Source organism: Muscardinus avellanarius (genome assembly GCF_963383645.1).
Source record: "Muscardinus avellanarius genome assembly, chromosome: 12".
NCBI classification, from domain to species: Eukaryota; Metazoa; Chordata; class Mammalia; order Rodentia; family Gliridae; genus Muscardinus; species Muscardinus avellanarius.
In genome coordinates this window covers 5,803,927-5,822,841 of record NC_137798.1, presented here as the reverse complement: position 1 = coordinate 5,822,841, position 18,915 = coordinate 5,803,927, and the positions used below count along the sequence as shown (strand labels likewise).

The following is an 18,915-nucleotide window of genomic DNA, read 5'->3' as shown; positions in this document are numbered from 1 at the left end:
TTTTTTTGATACTGGGGATTGAATGCAGGGGCATTCTACCTCTGAGCTACACCCCCAGCCCTATATTTTATTCTTTATTTTGAAACAGGGTCTCACTGAGTTGTGAGGGCCTAAGTAGCTGAGGCTGGCCACGAACCGCGATCCTCCTATCTCACAGTGCTTTCTATTCTCTCTTACCCCTTATAGTTCACTGGTTTGACTTTTCTTAATTTCTAAAAAACACGTATCTATACCCCTGAAATAAATTGCACAGTAATTATTATCAAAAAGAATATTTGTTAAGGTTTTCTTTTGGTCAGTAAGGTACTATTGACGTAAATTAGAATATTAGTAAGAAAACGGTACTGAGGATAGGTCACAATTGAAAAGCCATGCAGAGAGGTTCATTAAATGTTGGAGCAAAAGAGCCTGGAAAAAGAACTTCTCAAAAATGGAAACTTCAAGGAAGAGAATCTTGCCAACAAACTAAAAGAAAATCACTTGACATTCTAGAAATCTATGGACCCTGATAATATTAGCAACCTGTCATAGCTATTATTTAGGCCTTACCCAAGTTTTATTAGCCCTGGAAGGCATTAATATTCTAATTTTATAAATAAGACAGACACTGGCTCCCTCAGTTGTGAGGAAACTGCGCCCAACCCTCCCTAAAACACACTCATACTCATCCAACGCAGCCTGGGGACTCAATGTGTGCCCAGGCGGGCAGCCTGGGCGCTGCTGGGAGCTGACAGAGTGCAGTCTCAGGGTGGGCCTGAATCTGCATTGCCTTTCAACAATACCTCTGCCCCTTCTCACCCCAGCCCTCGGGTCTGCATATTGATTCTTGAGGAGCCCTGTTTACTAGCCAGTTCTGGGTTTGTTAGGCAGCCCAGACCAGGCTGGGGAAGGAAGGGTGTCACCAGCAGAAAGAAAACGTGTAGAAAAGTCAACAGCAGGTTCTTATGGTTATGAAGACAATCCCGGTGTGCAGATGCTGTGCTCTCTCCATAGGCACCAACCAATCAGTGTCAGGTAACAGAGGGAAGCCTACCTGCCGGCCTGACACGTAGCTGCTTGTTCTCTAAGTCTGGAGCTGAGCGGCAGCGAGGCTCAGGGCTTCTGAGCATGCCCCACCTTCCTGCCTTCCACTGCCTCCTACTCAATCCGCCCGCGAGGACAGGCAGGGCAGTCAGAGAAGCAGGCCTCCCAGGATTATGTAAGAGAATGCGAAATCCCACTTGCCCATTTGAAAGAAGAAATCAAGATAATATGAACTTGAGATCAAGTGAGGCAAGGCACTTGCAATCCTGGAGCCCACTCGGCCAAAAGGAGTCAGGTGAGCAAGCGACCTCATTTCTGCTCATGCTCAAACACACGGAACCCCAGCTATGATCACTGTGTACTGGGCACTTGTGTTAAATAAGCATTTTTACAGGTTATTCAATTCTACTCAACTCTACCATAAATACTATTGTATTCCCATTAGTAGATGAGGAAACTGATAAGTCAGGTGACTAGGCTAAAATTCAAACGTAGGCTGTGTATGTATGTATTTATTTATTTTTGTGGCACTGGGGGTAGAACCCAGGGGCCTTCTACCTCCAGGCTATACCCCCAGCTCTATTTTATATTACACCTGAAAACAGGATCTCACTAAGTTGCTGAGGCTGACCTGCAACCCTCCAGTCTCAGCCTCCCAAGTACTGGGATTAAAGGTATGTGCCACCATGCCCAGCTTTTCTTTTTTCTTTTCTTTTTTTTGATACTGGGGATTGAACCCAGGGGCATTCTACCTCTGTGCTAGACCCCCAGCTCTATTTATTTATTTATTTATTTATTTATTTGTTTGTTTGTTTGTTTTTACTGGAGATGGAACCCAGTTTTATTCTTTTGTTTTGAAACAGGGTCTCATTAAGTTGTGAAAAGGCTGGCTACAACTCTGAAATCCTTTTGTCTCAGCCTCCCAAGTACTGAGATTTACAAGCATGTGCCACCACGCCCAGCTATTTATTTATTTATTTATTTATTTATTTATTTATTTAACGGTACTGTAGATTGAACTCAGAGACATTCTATTCCAAGCTATATACCCAGCCCTATTTTATTTTAATTAATTAATTAATTAATTTTTTTTGCAGTACTGGGAATGGAACCCAGGGGCATTCTACCTCCAAGCTACACCTCCAACCCTATTTTTTCTTTATTTTTGAAACAGTGTCTCACTGAGTTGCTAAGTAGCTAAAGCTGTCCACAAACCCTGATCCTCCTGTCTCAGCCTCCCAAATGGTGGGATTACAAGTGTGAGCCACCATGCCCAGCCCTATTTTTTATTTGGAAACAGAGCCTCACTAAGTTGCTGACAACTTTGCTAAATTGCTGAGGCTGGCTCTGAACCTGCAATCTTCCTTCTGTCTCAGTCTTCCCAGTACTGGGATTACAGGAATGTGCCACCATGCCCGGCTTTTATTTTTTATTTATTTTTTGCAGTACTGGGGATGGAATCCAGGGGCATCCTCCCTTCAAGCTACACCCCCAGCCCTATTTTCTATTCTTTATTTTGAAACAGGGTCTCACTGAGTTGCAAGGGCCTAAGTAGCTGAGGCTGGCCTGGAACTGTGATCCTTCTGTCTCAGTCTCCCGAATGCTGGAATTATAAGCATTTGCCACCATGCCTGGCTTGGCTTTTATTTTTTATTCTGAAACAGGGACTTGTTCAATTGCTGAGGGTAGAGTGCTTGCTTAGCATGTGCAAGGTCCTGGGTTCAATCATCAGCAACACACACACACACACACACACACACACCATCTTGATTACATAAGACAAAAACTTCACCTCCATCCTCATCTACTTTCATGACACCAATAGCATCAAATCTTTCAGAAGCTACTGACACCTTGTCGCCGTGTGTGTGTGTGTGTGTGTGTGTGTGTGTGTGTGTTGTACTGGAGACTGAACCCAGAAGCATTCTAACTCTGAGCTACATCACCAGCCCAATTTTTTTTATTCTTTATTTTTGAAATGGGGTCTCACTACATTGCAGGGGGCCTCACTAAGTAGCTGAGGATGGTGGTGAACCTGTAACCTCCTGTCTCAGCCTCCCAAGTAGTAAGAGTACAAGCATGCACCACCATGTGTGTGTGTGTGTGTGTGTGTGTGTGTGTGTGTGTGTGTGTGTGTGTGTGTGTTATCTAGGGGCATTCAACCTCAGAGCTACACCCCAGCCCCATTTTATTTTCATTTTGAAACAGGGTTTACTAGGTTGGTGGGAGTCTCACTACTTGCTGAAGCTGTCCTCAAACTTGTGATCCTTTTATCTCAGTCTCCCAGGTAGTGGGGTTAGAGGTGTGCGCCACCACACCCAGCTCTCTTTTTTTACTTGAGTAGTGATTACATACAGGATCATTTTATAATCATCTACAATATTATATTTCATACACTTTCCTATGTGTTACATTTCCTAAGTTTTAAAGTTTTGTTTTTAAGTGCCAGCACCTTTAAAGAAGTTGGCTGAACTTGAGAAAAGAGCAGAAGCACCACTAAAGGACAATACCTATAAGAGTTTGTTTGTTATTTATTTTTGCGGTACATGAATTGAACCCAAGGGCATTCTACCTCCAAGCTACACTCCCAGCCCTATTTTTTATTCTTTATTTTGAAACAGGCTCTCAATAAGTTGCAGAGGGCCTCACTAAGTAGCTGAGGCTGGCCGAGAACCTGCAATCCTATCTCGGCCTCCAAAATACTGGGATTAAGTTTAAAAATGTGGCAAAGTCGGTATAAATGAAAAGCAACTTTCAGATCCAAAACAATGGGGGGTAGCTCAGTGGTACTGTGCCTGCTTAGAATGCACAAGGCCCTGGAGTCTATCCTCAGCACAGTAGAAAAAAGAAAAAATACCCCAAAGAATCAAAGAAATTCCCTTCTCAGGATTCCTCCAAAAAAGCAAAGTGGGAGAAAAAGAAAAAAAAAAGCCGTATGGTTTCATAAAGGGTTGTTCCAAGATCTTCAAGTAAACTTAAATCTCAACTATGAACAAAGGAGACTGGGAGGGAAAACATTTGCCTCATTCCAATTTTAGAGGGAGAGATGAGGTATGTAAACTTAGAAATTCAGTCTTGCAAAAAAAAAAAAAAAAAGAAAAGACTTTTTGTAGACTAGAAGGTACAAAAAGCATTATAAACATTCTCTGTGGAAAAAAAAAGAGATAGTAAATTCTTCTATAGAAGACTAAGAGAAGATATCTGTACTGTGAACTCATTCTTCTGTAAGCATCCTTCAAACCAGAGGAAAAGCTGGATGTGAAATTGGATGTGGTGGCACATGCCTATAATCTCAGTACTTGGATCTGAGAAAGGAGGATCACAGGTTCAAGACTGGCCTCAGCAATTTAGTAGACTCTTAACAATCTAGTGAAAACTTGGTTCAAAAAAAAATTTAAAAAAGAACTGGGAGTGTAGCTTGGAAGTAAAATGCCCTTAGGTTCAAGCCAGTATCTTCTCCCCCAAAAAATAAAAACCAGAGGAAAAGACAGCGGCCAATTAAGAAGTGCTATGGACTTGCTGCTATAACTGCTGGAATAAAGGAAAAATTTGGAAAATGTGAACTTTCAAAAATACCAAATCTAGCCAGGTGTGGTGGTGCATGCCTGTAATCCCAGCACTTGGGAGGCTGAGACAGGAGGATCGCAGGTTCAAGGCCAGTCTCAGCAATATAGCTAGAGCCCCTCAGCAACTTAGCAAGAACCTGTTTCACAAAATAAGTTAGGGCTGCGAGCGTGGTTCAGGGGCAGAAAGCCTCTGGACTCAACTTCCGGTACCAAAAGCAACAACAACAAAAACTCAATTCTCGAGCCAGGTGTGATGGTGCTTAACTATAGTCCTAGTTACTGGGAGGCTGAGGCAGGAGGATCACCAGTCGAGGCCCAGCCTAGGCAACTTAGCAAGATACTATCTCAAAATAAAAAAGAAAGCCGGGCGTGGTGGCGCACACTTGTAATCCCCCAGGAGGATCACATAGGTTTGAAACCGGCCATGCTGGTTCAAGAGACTCTGTTTCCAAATTTTAAAAAAGTATAAAATAGGTCTGGGAGTGTAGCCCAGAGGAAGAAGGGTTTCCAGGAACCCCAGTACCACCAAACAAAAGAAAAAAGAAAAGCTGGGCTTGGTGGCACACGCTTGTAATCCCAGCACTTGGGAGGCTAAAACACTCAAGTTTGCAGCCAGCCTCAGTGACTTAGGCCCTCCATAATGTAGTGAGACCCTGTTTCAAAAGAAAGAATAAGAAATAGGACTAGGGGTGTAGCTCAGAGGTAGAATGCCCCTGGGTTCCATTCCCAGTATCACACATACACACAATAAACAAACAAACAAACAAACAGGAGCTGGGTGTGGTAGTGCACGTCTGAGACCCTGTTTCATTTCTTTTCTTTTCCTTCATTCTTTTCTTTTTGTGATACTGGGGATTGAACCCAGGAGTATTCTACTTCTGAGCTAAACCCCAGCCCTATTTTATTTCTTACTTTGAAGCAGGGTCTTCATTAAGTTGTGGAGGGACTCACTGAATTGCTGTGGCTGGCCCTGTACCTGTGACCCGTCTTTCTCAGCCTCCCAAGTACTGGGGCAAGCAAGCATGCTTCACAACACCTGGCTAGACCATTCCAAAATAAAAAACGAAATAGGTCTGGGGCTGTAGCTAAGAGGTAGAATGCCCTGGGTTCAATTCCCAGAACCAAAATACATAAAAATAAAAAAGGGCTGGGGGTATAGATCAGTGGTAGAATGTTCCTGGGTTCCAATCCCCAGTACTGCAAACAACAAAAAAACTAGCCCTAGGGATGTGCACTGCCCAGTCTGGCTGTCATATTCACTTTGATTCCCTCTAATACACTTTTTTTTTAAGAGGTGAAAGTAAGCTGGGTGTGGTGGTGCACGCTTATAATCCCAGTACTTGAGAGACTGAAACAAAAGGATGGCAGGTTTGCACCCAGCCTCGGCTACTAAGTGTGGCCCTCCGCAACTTAGTGAGAGCCTGTTTCAAAATAAAGAGTAAAAAATAGGGCTGGGAGCTGGGCATGGTGGCACATGCTTGTCATCCCAGCATTCGGGAGGCTGAGACCAGAGGATCGCGGTTCGCGCACAGCCTCAGCTACGTAGTGAGGCCCTCCGCAACGCAGTGAGACCCTGTTTCAAAATAAAGAATAAAAAATTGGGAAGGGGGTGTAGCTCAGAGGTCAAATGCCCCTGGGTTCCACACACACACACACACACACACACACACACACACACACACACACACACGGCTGGGGATGGGGGATGTAGCTCAGAGGTAGACTGTCCCTGCTTGATCCCAGTACTGAAAAAAAAAAAGAGGTTAGAGTAAAATCCATAAACAGAGCAGCAAACAGCCAAGATGATGTGCAGCTCAATCCATACCTCTACTGAAAACTGTGGTGTCAAGAAAGCTGGCAGAAAATCTGGTCTCGTCTTCCACTGAACAATAGGGCCAGAGAGGCTTATCTGAAGCAGTGGGATATGATGGATAACTCAGCAAATCCCACTGAAAACACTGTAGCTTTTTTCCTTAAGTACGGTGCAGCCTGAACATGAAGTAAAAGCAAGAGACACTCTGAGAACAGCAGCAAGACAGGCCATGTCCTCAGAGAGGCTTAGTTTGAATAAACACAGCCCCAAATTTCAAGCCCTGAGCTACTCTGAAACAAAGAGCAGCGGCAGCGGTGACAGCCCCAGACGGGCTGGAGATCTAGGGTGGCGGGAGGTTACCCAGGCCAGGCTGAAGCCACACAGCCACCATGTGTTTTCATTAGTCGAGAAATGAAAACACACAGGTGACACACGGAAGAGAGACGTGAAGTCAGAGAACTAGCAAGCTCCCTAGTTTGAACCAGCCGGGCGTGGTGGCGCACGCTTGTCATCCCAGCATTTGGGAGGACGATTGCGGTTCGCGGACAGCCTCAGCTACTTAGTGAGGCCCTCCGCAACTCAGTGAGACCCGCTTTCAAAATAAAGAATAAAAAACTGGGCAGGGGTGTGGCTCGGAGGTCGAATGCCCCCGGGTTCCATCCCCAGGACAAAAAAAAAAAAAAAAAAGGGAGGCTGAGATCAGAGGATCGCAGTTAGCAGACAGCCTCAGCTTAGTGAGGCCCTCTGCAACTCAGTGAGACCCTGTTTCAAAATAAAGAATAAAAAACTGGGCAGGGGTGTGGCTTGGAGGTCGAATGCCCCTGGGTTCCATCCCAGACCCGCAAAAAAAAAAAAAAAAAAAAAAAAAAAAATCCCAAAGATACTCAAAACCCTGGCAGGAAGTAAGAAGTGACTAGAAGAGGTCCCATGGAGGAACTCATCCTAAATGCAAAGCAGAGAAAGAAAAGAAACTTGGAAAGCAGCAGCGCAGCTAGACTCAGAAGTGAGCGAGGCCAAGGAGATGAGGGAAGGCCGGGCTATTTTTAGATGGTAAAGGAAGAGGTGTTGTTGGTCCAGGGAGAGAAGAATCCCCTCTCTCTGGTGAGAATCGCTTTGAAGGCTGAGGGCAGCTGCTGGCACCGGAAGAGAACGAAACAAGATCAAACAAAACCAGGAGTGCGCTGACCTTCTCACGACATACCACCTGTTCTGAGGCTCTCAAGACACTTCACAAACCTTAATTCATGAACACGTCAGAGATGGCAAACTCAATGAGAACCTGACTGAGGTCATTCAAAAGGGCAGGCGAGAGGCAGAGCTACTGGCCACAAAGGCCTCTGTTCTTGGTCATCTGTTCTGGGTGTGGACCCAGAGAATCTGTACCAAACACCAAAAAACTGCTGTTCCCTATGAGTGGTCAGGGAATGGGGACAAAAGACTGCCTGGACTCGGGGATAGCAGCATACAGTTGCCTCCCGCTCACAGGGAGGTTCCTGCTCCTCTGCCTTAGGAAGGCGATGACTGACGCCTCATAGCTGACCTCACAACAGTACAGTTGTCTCAAACCAACCACTGAAACAGCAGTGTAGAGAGCAATCAGTCTAGGAGACGCAGCGGAGATGAAAACTACTCGAGGAAAACAATACACTTACTGCGTTAGTTAAACAGACTTCCAAAAAGCCTCAGTAAGGACTTGGGTATAAAGAAAACAGATTTCAGAGCTATAACCACAGAATTGAGGTTGGCCAGGGGTGTGAAAATACACTGGGATCTTTTCTGTCAAAGGAGTAGCTTACTTTAAAGCACCATTTTGTAAGCTGGTAGGAACTTAACATTCCTTCCAGAGTCAGCATCTCTTAAGGGACTGCAGGTGTCTTCCTCTGTAGCCGACCAGGAAGAATATGAAGTTGTAACTCTCACCAACAGGAGTTCAGCGAAGGGGCTCGAGGGTCAGCGATGTAAGACCCAGATGGTTCTTTGTCAGGTGTGCTCTCCTGTACCTGGGAGCACCCTTTCTGGTCTAAAAGTAAAATCACCTTGCCAAGCAATTTTAGGACACGTGCCTTTTTTTTTTATTACACCATGAAAATTTATTTCTAACGGGTTCATAACCAGAACCAACAGTGAGCTTCTGATGGAACTCAATATATATACAACTACAAATCCACCCCGAAGAGTTTTGATTCCATACAACTAGGATGGGGCAGAGAGAGAGGGGGGGGAGGGGGAGAGAGAGAGAGAGAGGGAGGGAGTTAGTTGTTTTGTTTTTTGGTGTTCTGGGGATTAAACCCAGGAGAATTCTACCTCTGAGCTAGACCCCAGACCTTTTTATTTTGAAACAGGGTCTCACTAAGATGCAAAGGGCCTCACTAAGTACCTGGGGCTGGCCATGAACCTGTGATCCTCCTGTCTCAGCCTCCCAAGTATTGGGATAACAAGCGTGAGCCATGCATACTTCTACAACAACACTTAGCACACCATGGTGTAATTATTTGTTTACATGCCTGACTAGCCCTAAAGATCTGAGAGCAAGAGATTCATCATTGATTCCACACCTAATAGTCACTCAATAAACACTTGTTGCATGCATTGATTATCGATATAGGAAGTTCTAAGGAATGTTTGATGGTTCTTTCTCCATCGCAGACCAAAACTGCAGTAAGGTATTTGCACTGAAGACTAAGCTTCCACTGTACATTTCTACCATATATATCAAAAGCAGCCCCAAAGTAGTAGATTATTCTAATAGTGCTGACCATTGCCAAGTTACCAAAGCCATGAATATGAGTACCTGCAATACTATGAATGAACACAGAATGTCATATGTAAGACGGTTTCTCATTTTCAGGCTTATTCTCTTGCCTCTAAAAAAAATAGAAATCATAATTATTAAGAGTCCTTAACAAGCTGGGCATGGTGGCATGCCCCTGAAGTCCCAGCTACTCAGGCGGTTGAGGCAGGAGGATTTCTTGAGCCCAGGAGTTCAAGACTAGCCTTAGTCACATAGAGACCCCTGTCTTTTTCTTTCTCTCTCTTTTTTTCTTTTTTCCTTGGTGGTGCTGGAAATTGAACCCAGGGTGTTTTACCTCTGAACTAAAACCCTAGCCCTATTTTATTTTCTATTCGGAAACAGGGTTTTGCTAAGTTGCTGAGAGCCTCGATAAGTTGCTGAGGCTGGCTTTGAACCTGCAATCTTCCTGTCTCAGTCTCACAAGTACTGGGATGTTACTTTGTATGTTACAGGCAGGTGCTACCATACCCAGCTGAGACCTTGTCTTAACAGGAGCAAACCCTTGGATGGGTCACTATCTCCACCACCATGGAACCCTGTGACAAATTTCGATTCACTGCATCTCGTGCTGAAACATACTTGAAAGTTATTCATCTTCTTAACAAATCCAATTAAGGTTCTGCTAAGGGTTGGGGATCTCAACCAAGTCCTCCCAGAACCCTGTCATGCCGTACATTCGCACTATATCTTTCCTCATTAGATTTACTCATCTTTGAAGTGTCATAGGCAAAGTAATAAAATGCCGCTGTCTCAAATGACTCTCCCTGAAGCAATACTCTACCACACAAGGTTACTGTGCTTACAGGTCGCTAATAGGACACACAATCTAATCTGATTCTGTGGGAACCAAAGCTCTGAATTCCCTCTAGGGATTAAATGAATTTGGTCTAATTTTGCATTCCCAAAGTTGTGGCACCTAACAGAGTAGAATAAAGCACAAGTACCAAAACCCAGACAAGTGAGAGGGTAGAAAAAGGCTGCCTCTGAGGCACATCTGCGGCTGGGAAGGCTATGGCTCTTGGCATACAGTGAATGGGACTGGTGTCCAAGAGCAAACCAGGAGAACTGTTTCCCTGCCACATATGTGGTTCTTTGTATGTTAGCATCCCTAAAAAGCTTCATTTAAAATTAATTTGGAGCCATGCATGGTGGCACACGCTTGTAATCCCCGCTCTTGGGAGGCAGAGACAGGAGGATTGCGCAGGTTCGAAGCCAGCCTTGCTGGCTTAAGAGACCCTGTTTCCAAAAATAAAAACATAAAAATAGGTCTGGGAGTGTATCCCGGAGGTAGAAGGGTTCCAACCCCAATACCACCAAAAAAATAATAATAATAACTAATTAATTTGGAGCCGGGTGTGGTGGCGCATGCTTGTAATCCCAGCATTTGGGAGGCTGAGACAGGAAGATCGTGGTTTGCAGATAGCCTCAGTTACTTAGTGAGGCCCTTTGCAACTCAGTGAGCCCCTGTTTCAAAATAAAGAATAAAAAATTAGAGCTAGGCATGTAGCTTGGAGGTAGAATTTCCCTGGGTTCCATCCCCAGTACCACCAAAAAACAAAACAAAAAAAATTAATTTGGGGAAAAATTAATTTGGGTCTCTTTTTTTTTTTTTTTGGTGGGTTGTCTGGGGATGGAACCCAGGGGCATTCGACCTCTGAGCTACACCCCCTGCCCTAGTTTTTATTCTTTTATTTTGAAACCGGGTCTCACTGAGTTGCAGAGGGCCTCACTAAGTAGCTGAGGCTGTCCCGGAACTGCGATCCTCTGGTCTCAGCCTCCCGATTGCTGGGATGACAAGCGTGGGCCACCGCGCCTGGCGAATTTGGGTCTCTTAAAGGGACAAATCTGTTTTGATCTCAGGCAAGAGCAATTACCAGGCCAATATCTCAGGCACGGTGTTTGAGCATATTTCTTTCTGATACTACAGTCTTATATAACCCCAACTCTTACATTAACACTTGCAGCCACATTAGTCACAGCTTAATCCTTCACGGGGTACGTGGCCCCACTACCCTCTTTCAAGAAGGGAAACTGAGTCACCGCCTATCAACTGGCTTCCCCAAGCACACAGTTTGCTGAACTTACCTTCCTCCTATTCACCTCCTATCCGTGTTCATCCCTGCTTCTTTTTCCTTCAGCCTAAAACCAAGTCTTTGCCTGTTCGAGAGGCAGAGACAAGTACATTTGACCTTTTCGAGCCAACAGGAGCACCTAGCTCTTTTCTATCCCAAGAAAGAGGAAGGTAAAATAGGAAAAAGGAACAGGAGAGGTTAAGGTTGAAAATAGGTGGCACCCACACTAGGACTCACCTTGGAGCTGAGGTCCTCTCGCCTGTTTCCCGCCTTACTCCTGCGGAGTTTGATGGATGGGGACCGCAGGAGGTTCTTGATCCGGCTGGTAATAGTTGACCCTTCCACAGCCATCAGGGTGAGAAGCCCCTGGGGACAGTCCCTGGCCCAGTCTCGGTACTAGCTTCAACAGTGGCACTGCGTTCCCACTCCACTTGGCCTTCCGAAACGCCCTTCCACTGGCCTGAGATGGCAGAGGCCACCTTAGTATCAGAGCAGCTCTTACCCCTAGGCATCGTAGCTCTCCTTTCCCTTCATCCCCACCTGCAAGCCTTGCGAGGTTTCTTACAACCCGGGAAGGGCAGATCCGTGGAAAGGAAGGAATCCCAGGCCCACGCCTGCGAGAGGCATTTAACTGAGATGGGATGGGTTCCATTAGGGCCGGTGGCCCGTCTGGTCCCCGTTCATTGCCCAAGTGTTCCCATGACAACTGCAGTGACCAAGGGAGGAGGCCGCTGGGGAGGTCCGAGGGGCCCGGGGCAGCGCGCCGGCGGCTCCCCGGGGCCCAGCAAGCCGTTCGGCCACGGGACCTCCCTCCCCCACCCCCGGCCCTCGGCGGCCGGCCTGCGGCGTTCTCTTCCCCCGCCTCAGAAGCCCCCGCTACTCGTCAGCGCCCCCTCGGGCCCAGCCTCACCGGCCCCGGGGCGCCGGCGCTGCCCGGCTCACAGCGCCCGCGGGCATCGCGCTCGCGGCTCCGGCTCCACGGCGGCCGCGGCAGCAGCGGCGGCTATGGTGGCACGAGCGGCTCAAAACGCGAACTGGCGCCTGGGCCGGGCTCCGGGCCGGTGGGCGGAGCCAGAGCGAGGGGCGTGGCCGGCGGCCGGGAGGTCGCACCCGAGTGGACCAGCGAGGCCTGGGGGGCGGAGCCAAGGAAAGGCCCTCGGAAGCCGAGGACGGGGGACTCGACTCCGCGGTTCGGCAGTTGAGTTGTGGGTACCGCTCTTCAAGGAAGGTCAGCGGAACGCGGCTTCACAAGGGAGAGAACGAGGCCTTTTATGGTATTGCCAGGATGGTGCCCCAGAGAAGTGCACTTCCCAGCGCCCCAAGATGGTAGCCACGCCCCCAGGGTGCTAACGTTAGCTTTCGGTAGGCCTGAGGGACCGCAGCCGAAACTACTTGCTCATAATTACAATGTTGAGAGCCAGCCAAAACTCTGCCCCCCTTCCACCTCAAGCGCTCAGTACTTAAAGCGTTTGGAATAGTTTCTGACTGCGGCCAGCCTAGCGCGTTGACCCACGTGGAATATTCTTTAGAGTCACCCAGTTCAAACTCTTACAAGTGTTTTCAACGGGACAACTTGATTGGTCACGATGGAAGAAAGGGGAGGGCGACGGAAAGCTCTAAGCTTTAAGCAAATGAAAGGGAAAACTAGTTAATGTACTTCGGGGATTTGTTGGTGTCCTATAGGGCTCGCTCTCTGAGTCAACCAGTGCTTTATTAGTTCAGATTTTTTCCTTAAGTCTTGTCAAAATGTACTTCTGAATACTTTTTTCTCGTAGGACTGACACCTGGCCTAGGTCACGGTCAAGCTTGCTGGGTGGTATAGATTTCTTAGCTCAAGGGGAAATACCTGGAACTATCGTTACATATTCCTATTCCATAGGTATGTAAGCCAGTGTACTTTCTAGGAACTCTAGACCTACCTATCTTGGTTGCTACTTCAAGAAATTGTCCTATGAAAAGGTTACCCTAAACCAAGAGACTTGGGCCCCAGAAAAAATAGAAGTGTTTCACCCACCCTATCCAGAACTTCGAATTCCTGGGTAGTTACATGTTGGCAAGAGGAAAGAAGCCCTAAACTCACTGCTGTGCAGACCTTGCACGCCAAATGGCAAGTAGCAAGGTGCTTTGGTGTGCTGTAGCCACCTGTTAAAAACAAGTTTATAAAGCACACAGATGGACACGGACACCTAAAGAACTGGCAATCGCTGCCTAATGCTACCCTTCAACCATGTGCCGTAGATATAATGAAACCAAAAATGGGATTCCCAATTTTATTTCTCAAATCTGGAAGGAGGCCAGAGTCATTAATTATAACCGCAGAAACTGGTCGTTGATTCCCTTAACCCTTTGCTAGTCTGTGATTTGACCTCTCCACAGAAGCTAGTATAACATTAATAAATGGTGCCATCTGGTGTTTGTGTGTGCTAGACTCTAATGACCTCCATCTCCACCCATGAAACAATAAAAATATGTCTTCAGAGTTGTCCCTAAACTTCTCCAAGTTATTTTTGTATCCACCTACCCAATTGTGGGCAGTAAATAACACATTTACAAAGTGACATTTGTCATTCTTATACAAAGCTACTTTGGTTTAGCCCCTTAGAGAAAAGGTTCTCTGACTCATTTGAAGCCAGAGCTACATAAACAAATCTTAAGCTGTTTTCCTTTTCTAAGATTAAAAAAAACAAAAAACAAAAAACTATGAACAGTATGATGAGATTTAAATCTAAAATCTGGATACTTCCAGTCTAAGCCCCAAACCCATTTTAAAAATTCTTCACAACCCAAGCCAACCTTTACAAAGTAGCAATGCTACCTTGGAGATGCTAGTATGGGAATCGGTGGTAGGCTATAGGCTGTTCTCAGGCATAAGTCCTAGGTCCAGTGTGAATATTAGTATTACTCCCTTCTCTCCAAATTAAGTACTTGTCATCCCACTCTCAAAACTGCAGGTGACCCTTATCTAAGCATTTTGTCCTCCATACATGACTTCACTTTTAATTCTCCTTATATAGGCCCTAAACATGTGTACATGGTGTTTTGTCAGATTCCAAAATTCTAGCTGTCTGGAAATAGATGTATAGTTGTCTTGTTTAGCATTATGCTCACTGGATCAAAGTTTTAAATTCATGATAGAAAAATCAGAAGCTATTATAAGATCCCAGAAAACAGGCTATATATTTGCTTATCAACTCAAAATATTTATTGAGCACCTTTACATGCAAGGCACTGTCAAAGAGCTGAGACCAATGACTGCTTCCAAGGTTTTCCTATTTAACAAAGTCTCCACTAGCTGTTTACAGTGATCAAATTTTGTAGTCTAGATTTCTCTGAAGATTTCCACCTCATCTCATACTTTAGCCTCCCCACCCTCCACACACATCCATCGCTCTCACTTAACATTTATGTGCCTCTGTAGAACGTAATGTTAAGCCTATTTAAGTTTTACGTATCAAATTATTTCAAATATGCATTTTTATTTTTTCCCAATTGGCAATAAATGTTTTAATTTTCTATGCATCCAGCCACTTGTTTCCATGTAAAATTCACTTAAGAATTGATACCTCCATAGCACTTTGCATATATGTGTGCGTGCATACACATGAAGACTGGACCCAGGGGCAATCTGCCTCCGAGCTATACCCCCAGCCCTATTTAATTTTGAGATAGTCTCACAAAGTTGCAGAGGGCCTAAGCTCTCTGCTGGCTGCAAAGCTGTGATCCTCCTGTCAAGCTTCCCAAGTACTAGGATTACAGGTGTTTACTAACACACCCAGCTCTTTTAGAACTTTCTGCAAAGCCAGCAATTTTGTGCAAGTATTCTGACTCTTGCCTCCATAAAAGTACCTGAAAATGCTGCCTACACTGTGCCAATTACTAGTTTCTAGACCCGTCTTCAAAGTACATTTACCTCTAAATTCACCTCACCCATTCCCTTTTTTTTTTTTTTTTTTGGTACTTGGAATTGAACACAGAGGAATTCTATATCTGATACTCCCCAGCCCTTTTAATTTTCATTATTTTTTTTTTTTTGTGTGTGTGTGTGTGTGGTATAAGGGATTTAACCCAAGAGCATTCTACCTCTGAGGTATACCCCAGGCCCCCTTTTAATTCTTTATTTTGAAACAGGGTCTATGTTGCAAAAGGTCTAAGTAGCTAAGGTTGGCCATGAACCTGCAATCCTCCCGTCTCAGCCTCCCAACACTTTTTAAACAGGGTCTTACCAAGTTGCTGAGGTTGGCCTTAAAACTGCAACCCTCCTGTCTCGGCCTCCCAAATACTGGGATTACAGGCATGTGACACAACACCTGGCTGCCTCAATTCCATTTCAAATTTCTGAACCAAGCCGGGTGTGGTGGTGCACGCTTGTAATCCCAGCATTTGGGAGGCTGAGACAGAAGGATCCAGGTTAGCCACCAACCTCAGCTACTTAGTGAGGCCCTTTGCAACTCAATGATACCCTGTTTCCAAATAAAGAATAAAAAATATGGCTGGGGGTATAGCTGGGAGGTAGAAGGTCCTTGCGTTCCATCTCCAGTACCACAAAATAAATAAATAAATGAATTTCTAAACCAGTATACTCTGGAGGGCAGGGAGGGAAGAATACTATCAAAGCTTGCCAGAATATGTCCATTGTCTGTCTTTGTTCTGTGTTCAAAATATTTTCAAGCCTGTTACTAAAAGGTCGGACATCAGGTATTTCATACACAATTCTAATTAAATTCTAATTTCATACACAATTCTGCATTTACTATAAGATTATACAAAGTGAGTGATCTGTACGAGGCTTATATAGTTGAACTTAATTTGTTAGTCATTTTAAATAGGTTAGGAGTAATTCAATGTCAAAAGGACTCCTTTAAATAAAGTTTTAAAAGTTATAAACTAGTTAACATCTTGTAAAGAATACCTACTGTTCTTTGCCACTATGATTGTGTTTATGTCGGGTTATTCCCCAGGTATATAGGCTGCCTCGCACACAGTGGTACTATAAGATTAGCTCTTCTTCACTGCAGAATGACTTCTGAAACAAATACTTGACATTAAGTTGTACAAAAGCTTTAAGCCACCACATAAAACATGCTACAAATATTAGAGCATCAAGCAGGTTGTGGTGGTGTATGGCTGTAATCCCAGTAGTTGGGAAGCTAAAACAGGAGGATTATAGTTGCCTCAACAATTTAGCAAGACACTGTTTGAAAATTAAAAAGTTAAATGGGCTGGGGTTGTTACCTTGGAGGTAGAATGCCCCTGCGTTCAATCCCTAATACTAACAACAACAAAAAAAATTGAATACCAAAATCCTCCTCCCAATGGCATGTCAAAAACTGAGAACAAGAATTCCCACAATAAAACTACTTCTAAGGCACTCTTCTCTGGAATATCAGGGCATTAAGAATTCTCTAAATCAGCACAAACCTCCAAACACCAAGACCTGCTTTCATCATTATAACTAACTTATTTCAGGTTTACACATCATGTGTGTGCGGTGGTGGTGGTGGTAGGGCTTAATGGGGATGGAACCCAAGGGCATTCTACCTCCAAGCTACAACCCCAGACATATTTAATTTGAAAACAGGGTCTCACTAAGTTGCTGAGCGCCTCACTAAGTAGCCGAGGATGGCCTTGAACCTGCAATCCTCCTGTCTCAGCCTCCCAAGCGTGGAGATAACAAGCATGCACCACCACGCCCGGCTACATCCTGTCTTCCGATCGCCAAAGTTCTTCTGTTCTTGTTTCTAAAAAAATAGTCATTTTCAAAACCAGAAAAGGAAAGATATAGATATAGATATATATATATATTTAATATATAAAAGAAAATGCTAAATCTGACATAATTATATTCTTAAAAACATTCCATTTATTTACAGATGTATAAAAAAGCGAATTATTGGTCTACTGAGATCATGCTTCTTTTAGAGTTAGGGTGAGCGCTCACTGTCTTCCAGGCTCCTCAAGTCTTCTCACTCAACTTCAACTTTCAAAATCACACATGTAATTTTCATAGATTAGTTTCTCCTAGGATAAGGTTAAAGGGCAGGAATTTTGGGAGATTTTAGATATCTGTCAAGACTGTAGGACTGTTGTGAAGACTAAGCCCTCTTCAAAGTAGCCCTGATGACTCCTAGATCTGTCTTGAAAACACTGTATCTTGGGAGTATGACATCTGTGGCCCTCTCTGAACACCAAGAAAATTCCATTTCCACCTTTGTACATCTCTTATAAAACAGCCAAATATCCTTCAATCAAGAATTGACCTTGACCTGTTTGACTATTTTCTTCTAAGAAAGGGAAAGTATTCAAAAGCTTAAAGGGTCCTTTTCCTGAGGATTATTCACTCCCTTGCCTGCTCCTTGGCTGACCTTCAAAAGCCACAAGAGCCTTGGGAAGTCAGGCAGAAACATGGGGAAAAGGCAAGCCATGAAATCATGGGAAACGGCTATACTAAGGTTAAAAGAACGCATCCAAGGAGAATTCTTAGCAAGGGAAACAGGTGCTGGATTTCTTGGCTAAGGTATCAGATGCAATCTGCTGGGTAAAGAGTAGAAGGAAGAATGAGAAGCTGAGGAGCACTTTTACACTACCTCAGGCTTCTTCAGTGAGGAGGGATGAGAGCTGATAAGCAGGTCTAGAAGGGCAAGCAGCACAAAACCAACAAAAATTTGCTTTGACTGCAAATGATTATATTTGTACTTTGCAGAGGAAACTTCCCCATCCCTTTGAACCTGTTGATTACCATAGTTAATAGAAGGGGAATCAATACGGAAGTAGTAATTCACTGGCTAGATCCATTCCAAAGTTGGCCTTACAACCTAGGTCTGAAGATATGATGAGTGAAATCTGGGATAAAAAAGGCAGGGGATGTAGAAGAAATAGCATCACCCAGGCACAGCCCAGGCACTGGAAGCTCTTGTGTTAGTGTTATACAACACAAGCAAATCCTGTCAATGTAGACAGAAGAGGGGTTACATTCCAAAATATAATCATTTAAGAAAGGCAAAATGCAGCAGCTAAATCCCAGTCTATACATTTTCAGAATAGTGATTCTTGCCCCCAGGAGTTTCCAAGAGACCCCTCAAGTGCACCATGATTATTTACAAACTAGATAGGAAACATCATTTCTATACTCAATACAAATCTCATCTTCTAGGTTGAAAACTTCAGCCTTTGAGAAATCTATGAAAACAACTATACAAAAATATAAATATCTTTATCTTTACATGCTGTCAGTTCTTCATATCCTGACAGCTTATGAATGAAAAGGATCTACAGATCACTGAATCCATGGTAGCAGATAAAAATATATCTTGTGACTCAAATACTGCCTGATTTCCCTGGTAAAGAGTACCTACTATGACTTTTCTCTACATCCTGTGCAGATAACAGTGAATGAAACCTTCAAGCACCAGGAGGCTGGTTTGATTTGGGAAATATCCAGCCCACAATTTTTTATTTTGGCCACTGTCTCTGGTCTGGGAAGAGAATGCTTTTTATATTAGCTGTCTGTTAAGTAATGTGTTTTGTGAATAGGGAAGGGTTCCTTCCATGCCTGCCTCCAAAATACCTATTTCTGATCGAAATCTCTGGCACTATGAAATGATCTCTTCAACACTCACAAAGACAGTAAGAAAGAACTACTTTTAACATCTC

The 18,915-nt window shown here is 44.4% G+C and overlaps 1 protein-coding gene across 5 annotated transcripts in view; it reads right to left on the bottom strand.

Annotated features, from left to right (window-relative positions):
- The window catches only part of MAPKBP1 (mitogen-activated protein kinase binding protein 1), a gene marked incomplete at both ends in the record, with an annotated part of 58,264 nt that extends 46,633 nt beyond the window's left edge, over positions 1–11,631 (bottom strand). For 4 of the 5 annotated variants that reach the window (XM_080708144.1, XM_080708143.1, XM_080708145.1 and 1 more), the window contains one exon: positions 11,503–11,616. In XM_080708144.1, coding sequence (XP_080564270.1) covers positions 11,503–11,616 — 114 coding nt within the window. Of the gene's footprint in view, positions 1–11,502 lie in introns of all 5 variants that reach the window. The other variant, XM_080708146.1, reaches the window with a different exon arrangement.
- Between the last annotated feature and the right edge of the window lie 7,284 nt (positions 11,632–18,915).